Genomic DNA, 20682 nt, shown 5'->3' on the forward strand with positions numbered 1-20682 from the left:
TGAGTATAAACTGATATCATTTTAATGTACACTGTTGAATTTCCTTTCATGTGCTACTTAGCCATTTACTTTCTTTGAGGAAATTACTATCAGATCTTTTCTTCATTAACTGGGGGGCTTCTTTCATCCTATATTGAGTTGTAAAAGGTCTCTATACATTCTGGATGCAGTTCCTTTACTAGATATATGATGCACAAAATTTTTCTCAGTCTGTGGCTTATCTTTTCATATATTTAAGTGATGCATTTAAAGCACAAACATTTTAAATTTTGATTAAATCCATTTTCTAATTCTTATGAACAGTGTGTTGACATTCATTTTCTTGCATGTGACTTTCCAATCATTACAGAAGTATTTATTTAAAGATTACCCTTTCCTCATTGAATTGTGTTGGCAACTTTGTTAAAAAGCAACTGACCATAAATGCAAGGGCTTATTTTATTTCTTTATTCTTAATGTAGTTTCATTAACTTATACGCCTATCATTGGATAAATAGCACACATTTTGATTATTGTGGCTTTATGCTAAGTTTTGAAATCAGATAGTTTAAGTTTTCAAATTTTGTTGTTTTTCAAAATTGTTCTGGCAAATCTAGATTCATTGTATTTCAGCTGAATTTCTCCCAAAAAGTGTACTAAATTTTGATAGGGATTGTATTAAATTTATAGATCTGAGGAGAATTGACATCTTTATACTGAACCTTCTGATCCATGAATATGGAACATTTCCATCTATCGACGTTGTCTTCAATTTCTAACAGCCGTTTGTTATGCATTTTTCATTGTAAAAACTGTACATGTCTTTGTCATCTAGGAAGAAGACACTTCTAATCTGGATGCCTTTGCCTTTCCCCTCCATCCCTTCCTTTCTTATCACACAGGCTGAAATCCCCAATGTAATTTTAATAGAAGTGGTGAGAATGGAAGACATTCTGGCTTTCCTGACAGTAGGGGCAAAGCATTCCGTCTTTAAACAGTAAGTACGGTGTAGTATGGGTGAAGTATGGGACTTTTTGGTGGCTGCTGCTTACCTGTTTATCCTGTATTCTATTAACTATGTGCATAATACTGATTTTCAGATTTAAACCAGTTTGAGTTCCTGTGATAAAACCCATATGGCTACCTTATAATCCTTTTTGTATACTGCTGGATTTGGTTTGGCAATATTTTATAAAGCATTTTTGTGTATGTTCATTAGGGTTATTAGTCTATAGTTTTTTCCTTGTGAAATCTTTGCCTGGCATTGATAATAGGGAAAAGATGGCCTCACAGAATGAGTTGGTAAGTGTTTCTTCTGTATCTTCTGAATGAGTTTGTGAAGGGTTGGTATTTTTCTAATTTATCTATTTAATAAGATTCATCAGTTAACCCATCTGGGCCTTGACTCTTCGGTAAGATTTTTGAATTCTAATCCAATGGATCTGTCACAGGTCTATTCAGAGTTTTAATTTCTTCTTGAGGAAGTTTTGGCAATTCTGACTGTCCAGGAACTTGTCCATCTCATCTCAATTGTCTTAATTTGTAAGCTGATATTTCCTGCTAATGTTTTTAATTTCTACACGATCAGCAGTCCAGTCCCTTCTTCCATTTCTGACTTTGCTAATTCATATTACCTCTTTTGTTCATAGTTAGGCAAAGTATGTCAATTTTATTGAGCTTTTCAAAAAATCAGCTTTGCAAAGTTCTAACCTGTTACATGTCCACAAATTCTTTGCTATTTTCTCTTTAAGAGAAGGAACTTGATTCTCCTGCCAAGGGGCCTGGGCTGTATTTAATAACTCTCCTGAAACAAATAAGATGTAGCAGAAATGATGGCTTGTGACTATCAAGAGCAGGTCATAAGAAGACACTGGGGCTTCTACCTCATTCTATCTGGGATCAATTGCTCAAAGTCATGAACTCACTCAAAAGCAGCCTATGGCGAAACAGGTTTGGCACAGACCAGAGTCCTACTGCCACAGGGCGTGGGAGTGTATCAGCTTACAAACTCCTCTAGCCCAGGATGACTACAACTCCTACTGATATTTTGGCTATTATCTGTTGATTCTATATCAGTTGCAGTTAAAAGAAGATACTAAATAAAAAACCTGATTAAACACTAATCAAAAACAGCCCAAATCAATACAAAATTAGGTATGTTAAAAGTAAACTGCAAGTTTCTACTGCTAATGCATTTCAATCAATATAAAAATTTCAGTGTTAAGTCTCTTCTTAGTTCTTAAATTAGCTAACTGAATTGATGAAAATTAACAACTACTAAGAAATAAAACAGGTAATGATCCTGCTTTTTAAATACAGACAACTGGCTAGCACACAGGAAAGAGCGATATAACCTGACACTCTTCCAATTCCCTGTACTGGGAGAGATGCTTTGGCATTTTAACATTCCTTTCACATAGTTATTAAGTTACTTTGAACAATATAAATGCTAGTTATTAACTCCACATGTATATACAAAATTAATATTTGAACTCTGATTTATCGGAGGTTAAAGATAAAAGTTTTAATTAAATATATTGCATGCAAAATCCTTAACATATGGATTTGATATTGAAATCAACAGAAAAAATTGAAACAAATATGACATAATAAAGCAAAGTCTAATCATTTTAATCAAAATGATAAAAAGTTTAATGATTTATTATACATATTAAGTGATGGTACATTTGAAAATGGGTATGAAATAAGCACTTCTGTAACTTAGGTATTTTAAACATGCAGAGCCTCTTTTTCACTGATCTTTGCTGGGATAAAACATAATATAATAACATCTACCAAACTTAAATGTATGGTTTAATAACTTTTGAATATACCTGTTTCTGTAACCAATCATCATAGAAACACTCCAAAAAGCTAAGTCCTTTGTCCTAGTTCCTGGTAACCAATGATCTGCTTTCTGTCACTATACGGTTTTGCTTCTATAACAGTCTCATATAGATAGAATCATATAATTTCACATTATTTCTCAATCCCTTCATGTAAGGAGAATCATAGCCCATGACGGCCATGACGCCTGTAGCACACAGCTTTGTTTACTAATGATTCTGAGACTCATCCATGCTGCTGAACATGTCAGTGGTCAACTCCTTTTTATTCCTTTTGAAATTTGTTTTATATCTTTTAATTAGATAATAAAAGTAGTGAATCTACATTTTTATGAATTGGAAAAATAAAGATTTTGGAAGTAGATAAATTGAAACCTTAAATTCTATAATGTAGAGATAATTGCTGATATTTTTTAATTGAAGTGTAGTTGATATACAATATTGGGTTAGTTTCAGGTATATAGCAAAGCGATTCAGTTATACGTATGTAAATATTTTTCATATTATTTTCCATTATATGTTAGTATAAGATACTGAATATAGCTACCTGTGATATTCAATAAATCTGTGTTGTTAATTTTATATATAGTAGTGTGAATCTGTTAATATCAGGCTCCAAATTTATCCCCCCATCACATTTCTGTTTTGGTAACTGTAAGTTTGCTTCTTATGTTTTTGAGTCTGTGTTGCTGTTTTGTAAATAACTTCTGTATATCATTTCATTGCATGGACGCACTACAATCTACTGATCCATTTACAGTTGATGGACTAGAAATGTTTCAATTTGGGACTACATGAATAACACTGCTATTAATATTTGCTTACAAGTGAATGTGTGTACATATATTTTCATTATTCTCTATAATCACCTAGGAGTGGAACTGACAGGACATAAATTAAGTATATAGTTAACTTAATAAGAAAACTGCCAAATTTTCCAAGGTGACTATACTAACTTGCATTCCTACTGGCATGGTTCTTGAGTTTCTCACGCTGTATACTGATTTCACACTATTTATCTATTTGTTTATAAAACTCAGGTGTACCAATTACTTTACACTGTGTAAAATTCATCCTTTTTAGGTGTACAACGCAATGAGTTTTGCCAACAAACACAGTCGGGTAACACAACAAAGTCAAGACAGGAAATATTTCCATGTTATCAAAAAGTTTCCTCACACTCTTTTGTAACTAATAGTCCCTTTTCAATTTCAGTCTCTAGAAACCATTGATCTTATTTTTGTCCAAGTAGTTTCATTTTTTCCGAAATATCACATAAATGGAATCACACTATACACAGATTGTATACACAGTATACAAGCACAATATACAAACAGTTGGCTTCTTTCACCTAGCACCATACTTTTTATTTTAAACTTCTTTATTTTATACTGGGATATAGCTGATTAACAATTTTATGACAGTTTCAGGTGGACAGCAAAGGGACTCAGCCATATGTATAAATGTATCCATTCTCCCCCAAACTCCCCTTCCATCCAGGCTGCCACATGACATTGCCACATTCCACGTGCTATACAGTAGGGCTTTGTTGGTTATCCACTTAAATATAGCAGTGTGTACATGTCCAACCCAAACTCTAACTATTCTGTTCCCCTATCCTTTCCCTTGGCAACCGTAAGTTCATTCGCTAAGTCTGTCAATCTCTGTTTTATAAGTATGTTCATTTGTATCATTTCTTTTTAGATTCCACATATATGGGATGTCGGGCTTCCCTGATAGCTCAGTTGGCAAAGAATCTGTCTGCAATGCAGGAGACCTTGGTTTGACTCCTGGGTCAGGAAGATCTGCTGGAAAAGGGATAGGCTACCCACTCCAGTATTCTTGGGCTTCCCTGGTGGATCAGCTGGTAAAGAATCTGTCTGCAATATGAGAGACCTCGGTTTGATCCCTGGGTTGGGAAGATCCCCTGGAGAAGGGAAAGGCTACCCACTTCAGTATTCTGGCCTAGAGAATTCCATGGACTGTATAGTCCATGGGGTTGCAAAGAGTCAGACATGACTGAGCAACTTTCACTTTCACTTTACAGGGGATGTCATACAATAAATTTATCCTTCCTGTCTGACTTACTCAGTATGACACTCTATAGGACCATCCATGTTGCTGAAAATGGCATTATTTCATTCTTTGCAATGGCTGAATAATACTCCATTGTACGTATGTACCACATCTGCTTTATCCACTCCTCTGCAAATGGATATTTAGGTTGCTTCCATGAACAGGGTTGCAGTGAACACTGGGGAGCATGTATTCTTTCGTTTCATGTTTTTCTCTACATATATGCCCAAGGGTAGGATTGCAGGGTCATATGATAGCTCTTTATTTAGGTTTTGAAGGAACCTTCATACTGTTCTCCATTGAAGCTGTGCCAATTTACATTCCCACAAACAATATAGGAGTGTTCCCTTCTCTCCATACCCTCTCTGGCATTTCCTGTTTGGGGACTTTTTGATGATGGCCGTTCTGACCAGTGTGACGGGACACTTCACTGTACTTTGATTTCCATTTCTCTAATAACTAGCAGTGAAGAACATCTTTTCATGTACCTCTTGGCCTCCTGTATGTCTTCTCCAGAGAAATGTCTATTTATGTCTTCTATCAATTTTTTGATTGGGTTGTTTCTTTAGATACCATCATACTTTTAAAATTCATTCACGTTCTTCTGTAAATTGGAGATTGTTCCTCTTTAATGCTGAGCAGTATATCTTGTTGTATGGATGAAACATACCATAATTCGTCCATTCACTAGTACATGACCATTTTGGCTAGTCCCAATTTGTTGTTCATAGCTGTATCAACATTTATGAATAGGTCACTGTATGAATACACATATTTTCATTTCTCTAGGGTAAATGCCTTTGAGTGAAACTACAAGGAGATAGTTCATGCACGGGATCTTCTGAAGAGGTCCACATTATATTCATTACCTCCATCATAGTTCCAGGTCAGTGGAGTTCAGTCGCTCAGTCGTGTCCAACTCTTTGCAACACCATGAATCACAGCACGCCAGGCCTCCCTGTCTATCACCAACTCCCAGAGTTCACTCAGACTCACGTCCAAGAAGTCAGTAATGCCATCCAGCCATCTCATCCTCTGTCATCCCCTTCGCCTCCTGCCCCCAATCCCTCCCAGCATCAGAGTCTTTCTAAGGTGTCAACTATTCTCATGAGGTGGCCAAAGTATTGGAGTTTCAGCCTCAGCATCAGTCCTTCCAAAGAAATCCCAGGGCTGGTCTCCTTCAGAATGGACTGGATGGATCTCCTTGCAGTCCAAGGGACTCAAAAGACTCTTCTCCAACACCACAGTTCAAAAGCATCAATTCTTCAGCGCTCAGCCTTCTTCACAGTCCAACTCTGACATCCATTCCATACATGACCACTGGAAAAACCATAGCTTTGACTAGATGGACCTTTCGTGGCAAAGTAATGTCTCTGCTTTTCAATATGCTATCTAGGTTGGTCATAACTTTCCTTCCAAGGAGTAAGCGTCTTTTAATTTCATGGTTGCAGTCACCATCTGCAGTGATGTTGGAGCCCAGAAAAATAAAGTCTGACACTGTTTCCACTGTTTCCCATATATTTCCCATGAAGTGATGGGACCAGATGCCATGATCTTTGTTTTCTAAATGTTGAGCTTTAAGTCAGCTTTTTCACTCTCCTCTTTCACTTTCATCAAGAGGCTTTTTAGGTCCTCTTCACTTTCTGCCATAAGGGTCGTGTCATCTGCATATATGAGGTTATTGATATTTTTCCCAGCAGTCTTGATTCCAGCTTGTGTTTCTTCCAGCCCAGCCTTTCCCATGATGTACTCTGTATATAAGTTAAATAAGCAGTGTGACAATATACAGCCTTGACGTACCCCTTTTCCTATTTGGAACCAGTCTGTTGTTCCATGTCCAGTTCTAACTCTTGCTTCCTGACCTGCATATAGGTTTCTCAAGAGGCAGGTTCCCATCTCTTTCAGAATTTTCCACAGTTTATTGTGATCTACACAGTCAAAGGCTTTGGCATAGTCAATAAAGCAGAAATAGATGTTTTTCTGGAACTCTCTTGCTTTTTCCATAATCCAGCGGATGTTGGCAATTTGATCTCTGGTTCCTCTGCCTTTTCTAAAACCAGGTTGAACCTCTGGAGGTTCACGGTTCACGTACTGCTAAAGCGTGGCTTGGAGAATTTTGAGCATTACTTTACTAGCGTGTGAGATGAGTGCAATTGTGCGGTAGTTTGAGCATTCTTTGGCATTGCCTTTCTTTGGGATTGGAATGAAAACTGACCGTTTCCAGTCCTGTGGCCACTACTGATTTTTCCAAATTTGTTGTCATATTGAGTGCAGCACTTTCACAGCATCATCTTTCAAGATTTGAAATAGCTCAACTGGAATTCCATCACCTCCACTAGCTTTGTTTGTAGTGATGCTTTCTAAGGCCCACTTGACTTCACATTCCAGGATGTCTGGCTCTAGGTCAGTGATCACACCATCGTGACCATATTGGTCATGAAGATCTTTTTTGTCCACTTCTTCTGTGTATTCTTGCCACCTCTTCTTAATGTCTTCTGCTTCTGTTAGGTCCACACCATTTCTGTCCTTTATCGAGCCCATCTTTGCATGAAATCTTCCTTTGGTATCTCAAATTTTCTTGAAGAGATCTCTAGTCTTTCCCATTCTGTTGTTTTCCTTTATTGCTTTGTGTTGATCGCTGAGGAAGGCTTTCTTATCTCTTTTTGCTATTCTTTGGAACTCTGCATTCAGATGCTTATATCTTTCCTTTTCTCCTTTGCTTTTAGCTTCTCTTCTTTTCACAGCTATTTGTTAGGTCTTCTTTTCACAGCTATTTGTTAGGCCTCCTGAGACAGCCATTTTGCTTTTTTGCATTTCTTTTCCATGGGGATGGTCTTGATCCCTGTCTCCTATACAATGTCACGAACCTCCGTCCATAGTTCATCAGGCACTCTGTCTGTCAGATATTGTCCCTTAAATCTATTTCCCACTTCCACTGTATAATCATAAAGGATTTGATTTAGGTCATACCTGAATGGTCTAGTGGTTTTCCCTACTTTCTTAAATTTCAGTCTGAATTTGGCAATAAGGAGTTCATGATCTGAGCCACAGTCAGCTCCTGGTCTTGTTTTTGTTGACTGTATAGAGCTTCTCTATTTTGGCTGCAAAGAATATAATCAATCTGATTTTGGTGTCGACTATCTGGTGATGTCCATGTGTAGACTCTTCTCTTGTGTTGTTGGAAGAGGGTGTTTGCTATGACCAGTGAGTTGTCTTGGCAAAACTGTATTAGTCTTTGCCCTGCTTCATTCTGTACTCCAAGGCCAAATGTGCCTGTTATTCCAGGTGTTTCTTAACTTCCTACTTTTGCATTCCAGTCCCCTATAATGAAAAGGACATCTTTTGGGGATGTTAGTTCTAAAAGGTCTTGTAGGTCTTCATAGAACCGTTCAACTTCAGCTTCAGCTTCTTCAGCGTTAGAAGAGGTCTGACAGAATGTGGTCCACTGGAGAAGGGAATGGCAAACCACTTCAGTATTCTTGCCTTGAGAACTCCATGAACAGTATGAAAAGGCAAAATGATAGGATACTGAAAGAGGAACTCCCCACGTCACTAGGGGCCCAATATGCTACCGGAGATCAGTGGAGAAATAACTCCAGAGAGAATGAAGAGACGGAGCCAAAGCAAAAACTACACCCAGTTGTGGATGGGATTGGTGATGGAAGCCAGGTTTGATGCTGTAAAGAGCAATACTGCATATGAACCTGGAATGTGAGGTCCATGAATCAAAGCAAATTGGAAGTGGTCAAACAGGAGATAACAAGAGTGAACATCAACATTCTAGGAATCAGCGAACTAAAATGGACTGGAATGGGTGAATGCAACTCAGATGCCCACTATATCTACTGCTGTGGGCAGGAATCTTTTCGAAGAAATGGAGTAGGCATCATAGTCAACAAAAGAGTCAGAAATGCAGTACTAAAGATGCAATTTCAAAAACGACACAATGATCTTTGTTCATTTCCAAGGCAAACCGTTCAATATCGTGGTAATCCAAGCCTAGGCCCCGACCAGTAATGCTGAAGAAGCTGAATGGTTCTATGAAGACCTACAAGACGTTTTAGAACTAACACCCCAAAAAGATGTCCTTTTCATTGTAGGGGACTGGAATGCAAAAGTAGGAAGTCAAGAAATATCTGGAGTAACAGGCAAATTAGGCCTTGGAGTACAGAATGAAACAGGGTAAAGGCTAATAGAGTTTTGCCAAGAGAACGCACTGGTCATAGCAAACACCCTCTTCCAACAACACAAGAGAAGACTCTATACATGGACATTACCAGATGGTCAACAACAAAATCAGAATGATTATATTCTTTGTAGCCAAAGGTGGAGAAGATCTATACAGTCAGCAAAAATAAGACCAGGAGCTGACTGTGTCTCAGATCATGAACTCCTTATTGCCAAATTCAGACTGAAATTGAAGAAAGTAGGGAAAACCACTAGACAATTCAGGTATAACATAAATTAAATTTCTTATTTTTATACAGTGGAATAAGAAATAGATTTAAGGGACTAGATCTGATAGATAGAGTGCCTGATGAACTATGGATGGCGGTTCGTGACATTGTACAGGAGACAGGGATCAAGACCATCCCCAAGGAAAAGAAATGCAAAAAAGCAAATGGATATCTGAGGAGGCCTAATAATAGCTGTGAAAAGAAGAGATGTGAAAAGCAAAGGAGAAAAGGAAAGATATACCCATTTGAATGCAGAATTCCAAAGAATAGCAAGGAGAGATAAGAAAGCCTTCCACAGTAATCAATGCAAAGAAATAGAGGAAAACAACAATACAGGAAAGACTAGAGATCTCTTCAAGAAAATCAGAGATACCAAGGGAGCATTTCATGCAAAGATGGGCTCAATAAAGGACAGAAATGGTATGGATCTAACAGAAGCATAAGATATTAAGAAGAGTTGGCAAGAATACAAAGAAAAACTATACAAAAGAGATCTTCATGACCCAGATAATCATGATGGTGTGATCACTCACCTAGAGCCAGACATCCTGGAATGAGAAGTCAAGTGGGCCTTAGGAAGAATCACTACAATTGGAGGTGATGCAGTTCCAGTTTAGCTATTTCATCTAATTAGCTATTTTGTCTAACCTAAAAGATGATGCTGTGAGAGTGCTGCACTCAATATGCCAGCAAATTTGGAAAACTTAGCAGTGGCCACAGGACTGGAAAAGGTCAGTTTTCATTCCTATCCCAAAGAAAGGCAATGCCAAAGAATGCTCAAACTACCGCACAATTGCACTTATCTCACACACTAGCAAAGTAATGCTCAAAATTCTTCAAGCCAGGCTTCAACAATACATGAACCATGAACTTTCAGATGTTCAAGCTTGTTTTAGGAACCAGAGATCAAATTGTCAACATCTGCTGGATCATCAAAAAAAGCAAAAGAGTTCCAGAAAAACATCTATTTCTGCTTTATTGACCATGCCAAAGCCTTTGACTGTGTGGATCACAATAAACTATGGAAAATTCTGAAGGAGATAGGAATACTAGACCACCTGACCTGCCTCTTGAGAAATCTGTTTGCAGGTCAGGAAGCAACCATAAGAACTGACATGGAACAACAGACTAGTTCCAAAAACGTAAAGGAGTAGGTCAAGGCTGTATACTGTCACCCTGCTTATTTGTATGCAGAGTGTATCAAGAGAAACACTGGGCTGGATGAAGCACAAGCTGGACTCAAGATTGCTGGGAGAAATATCAATAACCTCAGATATGCAGATGACACCACCCTTATGGCAGAAAGTGAAGAGGAACTGAAGAGCCTCTTGGTGAAAGTGAAAGAGGAGAGTGAAAAAGTTGGCTTCAAACTCAACATTCAGAAAACAAAGATCATAGCGTCCAGTCCCATCACTTTACGGCAAATAGATGGGGAAACAGTGGAAACAGTGACAGACTTTATTAAGGGGGGCTCTAAAATCACTGCAGATGGTGACTGCAGCCATGAAATTAAAAGATGTTTGCTCCTTGGAAGAAAAGCTATGACCAACCTAGATAGCATATTAAAAAGCACAGACATTACTTTTCCAACAAAGATCCATCTAGTCAAGGTTACCGTTTTTTCAGTAGTCACATATGGATGGGAGAGTCAGACTACAAACAAAGCTGAGCACTGAAGAATTGATGCTTGGAGAAGACTCTTGAGAGTCCCCTGGACTGCAAGGAGACCCAGCCAGTCCATTCTGAAGGAGATCAGTCCTGAGTGTTCATTGGAAGGATTGATGCTGAAGCTGAAACTCCAATACTTTGGCCACCTGATGCAAAGAGCTGACTCATTTGAAAAGACCCTGACGCTGGGAGGGATTGGGGGCAGGAGGAGAAGGGGACGACAGAGGATGAGATGGTTGGATGGTATCACCGACTCAACGGACATGAATTTGAGTAAACTCCAGGAGGTGGTGATGGACAGGGAAGCCTATGAAACTCCAAAACTGCTTATCTTCCCATCAATACGTGAAGTTCCAGTTACTTTGCATTCTTATTAGCTCTTCTTATTATCATTTTTTAAGAAGTCATTCTAATAGGTGTGCCATGGGTTCTCACTATGGTTTTAAAATGATATATCATCATTTCCTTGATGACTAATGATGTTTGGTATCTTTTCATGTGCTTGCTATTTATATCTAGTCTTTGCTGATGTATCTGCTCAAATCTTCTATTTTTTTTTAAACAGATTGCTTGTCTTATAATTAAATGGAAGAGTTTCTTATATATCCTTTATATAAATCCTTTATCATGTATAAGTTGTACCAGTATTTCAACCCAGTCTATAACACACCTTTTCATTTTCTTGAGTATCTTTTAAAATGATATGTTTTTAATATGAAAGGCCAATAAGTGGTTTCTTAAAATCTTACTTAAGAAGTTTCTGCCCAACACAAGGTCACAAAAATTTCTCTCCTATGGTTTCTTTAGGAAGTTATACTTTAGCACTTATGGTTAGGTTATGTCATACTTGAGTTAATTTGAGTTAACTTATGTTACATTTTTAGTTAATATGTTACATTTTGAGATAAAGGGTGAGGTAGGTTTTTTTTTTTTTTTTTTTGGTTTGTCTTTCTGTTTCTCTGTTTTTGTTGAAAAAAACTATCTTTTCCCATCAACATATCTTGATACCTTTGCTGAAAATCAAATTGCTCATTTATGGATGGGTCTATTTCTGGACACTATTATATTCCATTGCTCTGTAAGTCTATTTTACAAAAATGTGAAACTCTACCAGTGAATGTAATTTTATATTAAGTTTTAAAATCAGATAAAGTCCTCCAACTTTTTCCATTTCAAAACTGTCTTAGCAATTCTAGATATTTGCATTTCCACTTAAATTTTAGAATCAGCTTGTCAATTTCTCCAAAACAGTCTTCTAGAATTTTGGATAGGTTTGTTTTGAACCTATAGATCTGTTTGGAGAAAACTAACATCTTACTTACATTGAGTCTTCCAATTCATGAACATGGTATAGTACAATTTTCCATTTTTAGGTTTCTTACAAACTGTGTTTGTAGTTTTCAGTGAATAATTCTCAATATATTTGCAAATATACCCATAGTTATTTAATTTTTTTATATTATTTAAACCATATTTTCAGTTTCCAATTGTTCATTGCTATATAAGAATAAAAGTATGTCTGCTGCAAAATAGGTAAATTCATCTATGAGTTCTAATGCTTTTTTCCTTTTTGAAAATTTTTGCAGTTTCCTCAGTAATTTCACATTAAGTATATATACTAATAAAGACAGTTTCACTTCTTCATTTTCAATCAAGATGGTCTTTAATTTCCTTTCTGGAAAGGCTTTTTGTGGATTTGGAATTCAGGTAATGCTGGCTTACAGGATTACTTGGGAAACTTATCCTTCTTTTCTATTATCTGTAAGAGTTTTCCGAGAAATTGTGTCACTTCACTAAACATTTGATAGAATTTGCCAGTGAAACCATTTGAGGTAGGTATTTTCCCTGTTAGAAGGTTTTAAGCTACAAATTCAATTTCCTCGGTAAAGTTATTAAAGCTATTCACTTTCATTAGTGAGATTTTACAGTTTGTATCTTTCATGGAATCTGCCGATTCATCTAAGTTGTCTAAATTTGTTCGTAATATTTCCTTATTTTTAAAATATCTATACGATCTGTAGTGATATTCCTTCTCTAATTCTGATATTGGCATTTTGTGTCTTTTGTCATAAGCCTTATATAGATATTTACTACTTTTATTAATCTTTTCAGAGAAACAATTTTTCATTGCATTGATTTTTCTTATTGTTTTTGTTTCCCTTTTCACTGATGTTCTGATTTTATTGCTTTCGTTTTTCAGATTAGTTTCATTTACATTTGTTCCTCTTTTTTGAGCTTCTTTGGACAGAAGTTAAGTTGACTCAAAATGATACACTAACAATTACCATTTAAAATGAAGCATAAAACAGAAGGTCATGCATTTCAAAACAAATTAAAAAAATATTATTACAGATTATTTTCCATATTTTTTTCATATAAAACAGTACCTGGTTTGAGGCAATCCAAAACTGGTTCCAATGCCAACACGAGGTAGATAGTTAACCACTTTCTTTACCGTTGCAGGGTCTGGGAAGTTGAACATTATAGCAACTAGGAAAAATAATTTTTAAAAGTCAGAATGAAATATGGGTGCCTTTCTGAAAAACTGATTTCTTGGAACAGTAAAATGCTTACTCTTAGTTCAGGTATCTACTCAATAGAAGTTTTATAGTATTAGTTTTATCACAGCATATATGAAGTTTAAGCATTAATATGCTAGAGATGATTATTTTTTTTTACTCATAGAATGTTCCTTCTCTAAATACTGTCAGGACTAATAACTATTGTTGCACTAATGTAACACGAAGTTGAGATTTTATCCAGCTACAATTCTGAATTTACAAAGTTGAATTTTGGCAAGTTAAAAATATACCTATAAATTTCTATAAAAAATTTAAGATTATATACTTAACAATCTAATATACTTAACCTATAGCTACTAAATTGTCAGTTGTATTTACTTCTAATCTTCAACTTAAAAAATATTCTCTTGTAATTTATACAAATTCTTGTATTTTCTTGTAGTTTATGTAAATATTATATAAACATATAATACAGTGCTTTTTGTTTATGCTTTTATGTTCACATAATCCAGAATAATGTGTGACCTGAAGAAAATTTTTTCCTCCATGGTCAATAATCAAATGTTTTTTAATCATTTTTATTTGAATAATTACATACTTTGAGAACATTATATGTAACTGTAGGTATCATAACTGTACATCATATATATAAATACACTCAGTATATAAATGTTAATTTATGACAGTGATATACAAAATTTTATCCTTAAAAAGTATGACAATAACAAAGTCATAAAATCATGGCAGAGAATTTAGAAGATAGTACTTTGGTCAGTCTTGAAATTTTAATCATATTAACTTTTGTATCAAAACCATAAATTATCTACAAATATTCATCAAGAACTGTCTTTTCTACCTTACCTGAAAAAATACTATGGACCAAAAATTTTTATCAATGTCAGTGTAATTTTTAAACAGTGACATTACAATATTTTTTAGGTAAATAAGTATATGATCATGCACTAAACAGCTAAAATATATTTAGAACTATCATATACATATCCAACAAAAGTTTTTCATAAGCCATTCTTACATATCTACTATTACATTGACTACAGGAGGGAAAAAAAAGGAAAAACTCAGATTATGGCAGGTGACCAAGGCCATAAGGAAAAGGCAATAGAAAAACACACAAAGATACACAGCAAAGATGCTTAAGAAATTTTAAAGATGGAAAATGAATAAGATGAGCAAGTAATGAATATTGTGAGGTGAAAACCCGTTTGGGACAGCAAGAATGTAGACTGAACTAAAGTGTAAAACATTCACTTGATTATTTACCTGAAAGAATAATGTTTACATTAGAAAAAGTGGTAAATGTGTAGAAGACCAAATATAGAAGGAAAAAACATCTTTTCCTAAAGAAATCTGTATTCCCTAGAGACACATGATTTCATTAAAAAAAGAAAGTATGCATGGAATATACATGATGTACAGATTTTTAAATGAAAACTTGTAGATTACAGAAAGAGAAAATATGAAAACTTAAAAATCTACTTAAATAAAAAAAGCATGTACAATAAATCACAAGATTTTACATATTCTCGCTTGTAAACCTCCACTCATACCCCACAATGCTTTCCTTTCAAGTTCACCTTGTCCCTCCTTCTAATCTTAATGAATTTCACCAAGCTCAATTCTAAACCCACAAATTGAATTTTAGTTCTTTCAAGAATGAGGTAATACAAAGCAACGAGGACAGTTCAGTACCATCTTCTGATGGTCCTTTATAAATGGCAATAGATTAGACAAAAAAATTAAATAAATGTATGAATTATTTGATTACCCTCTCCCCTCTTGAAATGCAGCCACCTTCCAGAAGGAGTTTAAGCATCAGAGCACTGCTGAGGATACCAAAACTCTACAACTGATTAAAAGGGTACTTATCCCCCATATTTATAAAGTCCTCCACTAGTCTGTGATTTGGCCAGAAAAATAAGATACTGGAGATAATTCTAAGAATAACCAAAAGGGTATAAACTATGAAGATGCATGTAGTTCAAAAAAGAGGTCAGTAGTGCAGAGAGTAGGCTACACAATTCTATCCAAATAGAAACAATACGGAACGGAAACAATATGGTATGTTCAAAATGAAATCTTAAGGAGACGGAGGTTAGCTCTGTAACAACACACATCTGCAACATCATCTTACCTCTGTTTGCCATAAAGATCTCCAGGGCTGTATTTTGCAAAAGATAACGACGAGAAAAGATCGATCGTATCTCTGAGAACAGCCATTTCCCATGCAGCCCTTCTGTATATGCCAGGATCTAGTGAAGAAAAAGAGAATCCCGAGTAAGTACAACAGAATCTTTCTGTTCTTTCCCCCAATTAAAACACAGAAGTCCTTATTAAGAAAAATAATTTATAAAAAATGAATAAACAGTTATGGAAATAATTTGCAGAGTGACTAAAAACTCGATTGAAATTCATGAAAAAGGTGTTTAAATAAAACAACAGAACAAAACTGTAGTACATCTATTTTTATAAATATATTTGGGGGCTTTTTAAGGCAATGATGTCATCTATTGCTTTGCAGGAAATACATATAGCATTACTGATTGACTTTTGAGTCATATTATAGAAATAAAATATTAGACAAACTTTAAAAAGAAGAAAGACCTCAAAAGAATGTCCTACATGCTTATAGATCACATATAAAATTCAGTTTCATATAATATATCCAGAAATACTTTTTATATACTTTAAAATTACAAATTTAAGTTCATAACTTCAAAAAATCACAGTTATAGGGTCACTGCTAAGGCAACAGTCACTCATTCAGAAAGCACAAAGACCGACTGTATAAGAGGTTAAGCATCATTTTGTCATTGAAGCTAAACACAAACCTGCAGATGAACTCAGCATAATCTCTCTGTGGAGTAGGTGGTTGTCAGAGTAACTTGTTACAAATTCTTGTCATCCCATGTGACAGACGCAATGGCTTAGAATTCTTTGCAAACTCAAAGTAATCCTGTCTTTAGTACTAAGCCACTTTGTTGCTTTGTTATTCAAGCTTTGTTTTTTAAAAAGTTCATTTCAAAAGCTTAATTATGAAGGTGTTAAAGGAAAACCAGACTTGGAATTTCTCCACACTACTACTTCACAGAATATTAATAAATAAAATGAGATGGATGTGCTATCAAACACGGATGAAAATTCTTGAAAGCAAATTAAACAACTAAGATAAATCTCTCAAAAGTAACCACCATTAAAAAATACAAATAAAATGACATTTGTATATGATATTACACTGTAAGGACAAAAATGGGATAACTAAAGAGGAAAAATAATGAAAGTTAAGAATTTATCCTACATAAATGCTGTCTACTTTATATTTCCATCTTCTAGATCTTAATTATAAAAAATCTATAATACTTAACTCAAAATACAGGGGTTTCATTTTTTTTTAAGAGGGCAACATTACTTAGATTTTTCTACCGAAAATATTCTATTTCTGGCACCACAGCGTCTAGAAATGAAAGAACGGGCACAACTCCTAGGTTCAGTGTTTTCTGAAAAACCAAAACCAAACAACAATTCAAAATTTCAAACAACTAATTACACTTTCAGTTTTAAAACAGGTGAGAAAGAAAATCCTTCAAACTCTTTCATAGCCTATGAACTCTATCAATACCTATGTAAGTAAGATCAAGAAGATACTAACAGAAAAGAGGACACAATTTTGATCCTACTCAAGATTTTTTTAAACCAACCGTCACTTGTACCCCTTTCTCTCACCATAACCAGTAGGTCCTAGGCTCCAGAGTTTGCAGTGGCCTCCTGATTGGTCTCTCTCCTTCTAATCTTACCTGGAGAAACTACTATAACCAGAGGAGTCAGAGAAAATAGCTTTTTTAATATAAATCAGATCCTATCTCTTGTGTACTTAATACCACGCAGTGGCTCCGCAGTACATGGCATAGTAAATTCTGAGTGGTGCTCAGTCGCTTTAGTCGTGTCCAACCCTGTGCAACTCTACGGACTGCAGCCAGCCAGGCTCCTCTGTCCATGGGATTCTCCGGGCAAGAACACTGGAGTGGGCTGCCATTCCCTTCTCCAGGGGACCTTCCCGACCCAGGGATTGAACCTGACATCTCTTACATTTCCTGCATTGGCAGGCAAGTTCTCTACTACGAGTGGCACCTGGGAAGCCCAATAATCACTGAAGTTCTTCATCAGATCAGATCAGTCACTCAGTTGTGTCCGACTCTTTGCCACCCCACGAATCGCAGCACGCCAGGCCTCCCTGTCCCTCACCAACTCCCGGAGTTCACTCAGACTCACATCCATCGAGTCAGTGATGCCATCCAGCCATCTCATCCTCTGTCATCCCCTTCTCCTCCTGCCCCCAATCCCTCCCAGCATCAGAGTCTTTTCCAATGAGTCAACTCTTCGCATGAGGTGGCCAAAGTACTGGAGTTTCAGCTTTAGCATCATTCCTTCCAAAGAAATCCCAGGGCTGATCTCCTTCCGAATGGACTAGCTGGATCTCCCTGCAGTCCAAGGGACTCTCAAGAGTCTTCTCCAATACCACAGTTCAAAAGCATCAATTCTTTGGCGCTCAGCCTTCTTCACAGTCCAACTCTCACACCAATACATGACCACTGGAAAAACCATAGCCTTGACTAGACGGACCTTTGCTGGCAAAGTAATGTCTCTGCTTTTGAATATGCTGTCTAGGTTGGTCATAACTTCCAAGGAGTAAGCGTCTTTTAATTTCATGGCTGCAGTCACCATCTGTAGTGATTCTGGAGCCCAGAAAAATAAAGTCTGACACTGTTTCCACTGTTTCCCCATCTATTTCCCATGAAGTGGTGGGACCAGATGCCATGATCTTCGTTTTCTGAATGTTGAGCTTTAAGCCAACTTTTTCACTCTCCACTTTCACTTTCATCAAGAGGCTTTTGAGTTCCTCTTCACTTTCTGCCATAAGGGTGGTGTCATCTGCATATCTGAGGTGATTGATATTTCTCCCGGCAATCTTGATTCCAGCTTGTGGTTTTTCCAGTCCAGCATTTCTCATGATGTACTCTGCATATAAGTTAAATAAACAGGGTGACAATATACAGCCTTGATGAACTCCTTTTCCTATTTGGAACCAGTCTGTTGTTCCATCTGGGATTGTCTGATGAGCCCAACTCATTCTTCATCAAGGCCTTTATATGTGCTTTCTCCTCTGCTCAGACTGTTCTCCCAGATCTTCACGTGGCTGGCTTATCCTCACATTCAGCTGCTGCTGCTGCTGCTAAGTCGCTTCAGTCGTGTCCGACTCTGTGCGACCCCATAGATGGCAACCCACCAGGCTCCGCCGCCCCTGGGATTCTCCAAGCAAGAACACTGGAGTGGGTTTCCATTTCCTTCTCCAATGCATGAAACTGAAAAGTGAAAGTGAAGTCGCTCAGTCATGTCCGAGTCTTAGTGACCCCATGGACTGCAGTCCACCAGGCTCCTCCGTCTATGGGGTTTTCCAGGCAAGAGTACTGGAGTGGGGTGCCATCGCCTTCTCCCCTCACATTCAGATATCCCCTCAAATGTCACCTCATTAGAGAAGCCACAGGATCCAACCCCACTTCTGCCACTATCACCTCATCCCATCCCAAACTCATCAGATTTCCTTCATAACACTTATTTATTACCACCAGAAATTACATTATTCCCTCGCTTCTCTTTTGCCTCTCTTCAGCACTAAAATACTGGAATCTAAGTTCTACTGGGACAAAGGTTTTTGAATGTACTCTATGTTCATCTTCTATAACAAACCCTTACACAAAGGAGAAATTTTTGAATGATTAAATGAGTGAACAAATGGCAACCAAAACTCCATATATGATCCACATTAATTTTGTTTGGGCCATATTATATTTCCCCAAAATTTCAAGTAGTTGAAAACACTTGAGAAAAGGGTTATTTATAAAAACAGTCAGATCTATGGCTCCTCAGGGAAAAAAATGGAGCATCTGTCAAGCCTAGGTCTATATACGCCACATAGCACCACTGAAAGGCATTCTCCGTTTTCAAACAATCTCTACACACTCACTTTTTTACTATTATCTGCCTAGTTTACAGTGGTGGTTGAGTTTGCCATTTTTAACTTATCAAGTAACAGAGAATCCAATATACATTCTGCAACACTTCTGGTCCAATCTATCCACCATTTGTGAAGATAGGAAGACTTAGTTAAATACTTAATAAGAAGTTCCTTGGAAAGTAGCAAAGCCTGGCTTCCTCCCAGGTTGTCTAGTCTCAACCGTCCAGAGCCTACTTATATGATACACTGTCACATCTCTAAAAGAGATCAAACATCTGTTAAACTAGAACTTGTCAGAAATTTTAATCAACTACATTTTTCTCCCTGCACTTGTGTTAAAAGTGAAAGAGGAAAATCAAACAAGAATAAACAACAAAGCTTTAGGCTCCAAGCTCTGTCATATACTAAAAATATCACACACTGGTCTGAAAATTCTACCTCTTGTATCTATAGAGCTATGTAATAAGACTTATTGCTTAATATGGTGACAGCCAATCATTGCAAGATCACGGTCATACAATCTAAAGATTTAATTATTAGTATTTTCTAGAATATGTCAATTACTAAGAGGAGTAAGAACACTAAAACATTATTATACTATTTTTAATGTAATAGTTTTCCAATCACTGAAAATATCCCATTTATATCCCATTCCTTTAAGCAACATAGGTATTTTAAAAATATACTTGAAATACAGCAAGTGGCATGGCCCTTAAACTTTGTTTTATTACCAAATGTCAATCTTATTCCAAACGACAGAAAATGACATAAGCTCCATGGAACCACCCTGAAACTTATAAAATACTAATACTTTGCCATACTGTTGTACAGATTTTAAAAATGTATGAAGTATTATAGATAATATTGAAATTCCCATATATAACCCTTCCTGATTCCATTCTCCTTCTTCATCAGAGCCAATCACTATCCATGTTTTGAGGTTTAGCATTACCATATGAATTTTTATTCTATTAGTATATATGTATCTACAAATAATATCCAGAATTGTTCTACATGTTTGCAAACCTGATGTAAATGGTATTATACTGAATGGATGACAGTGTGTTTTCAGAGTTAAACGTAAGAAGGTAAAGTAATGTTTT

The 20682-nt window shown here is 36.4% G+C and overlaps 1 protein-coding gene across 5 annotated transcripts in view; it reads right to left on the bottom strand.

The window, feature by feature from the left end:
- Window positions 1-20682, bottom strand: part of LRBA (LPS responsive beige-like anchor protein) — a 756962-nt gene that overhangs the window by 215162 nt on the left and 521118 nt on the right. For all 5 annotated transcript variants that reach the window (XM_027513423.1, XM_027513426.1, XM_027513425.1 and 2 more), the window contains 2 exons: window positions 15701-15818; window positions 13414-13516 (listed from right to left, as the gene is read on the bottom strand). In XM_027513423.1, coding sequence (XP_027369224.1) covers window positions 13414-13516; window positions 15701-15818 — 221 coding nt within the window. The remainder of the gene's footprint in view (window positions 1-13413; window positions 13517-15700; window positions 15819-20682) is intronic.

Source organism: Bos indicus x Bos taurus, chromosome 17 (assembly GCF_003369695.1).
Source record: "Bos indicus x Bos taurus breed Angus x Brahman F1 hybrid chromosome 17, Bos_hybrid_MaternalHap_v2.0, whole genome shotgun sequence".
Lineage (NCBI taxonomy): Eukaryota > Metazoa > Chordata > Mammalia > Artiodactyla > Bovidae > Bos > Bos indicus x Bos taurus.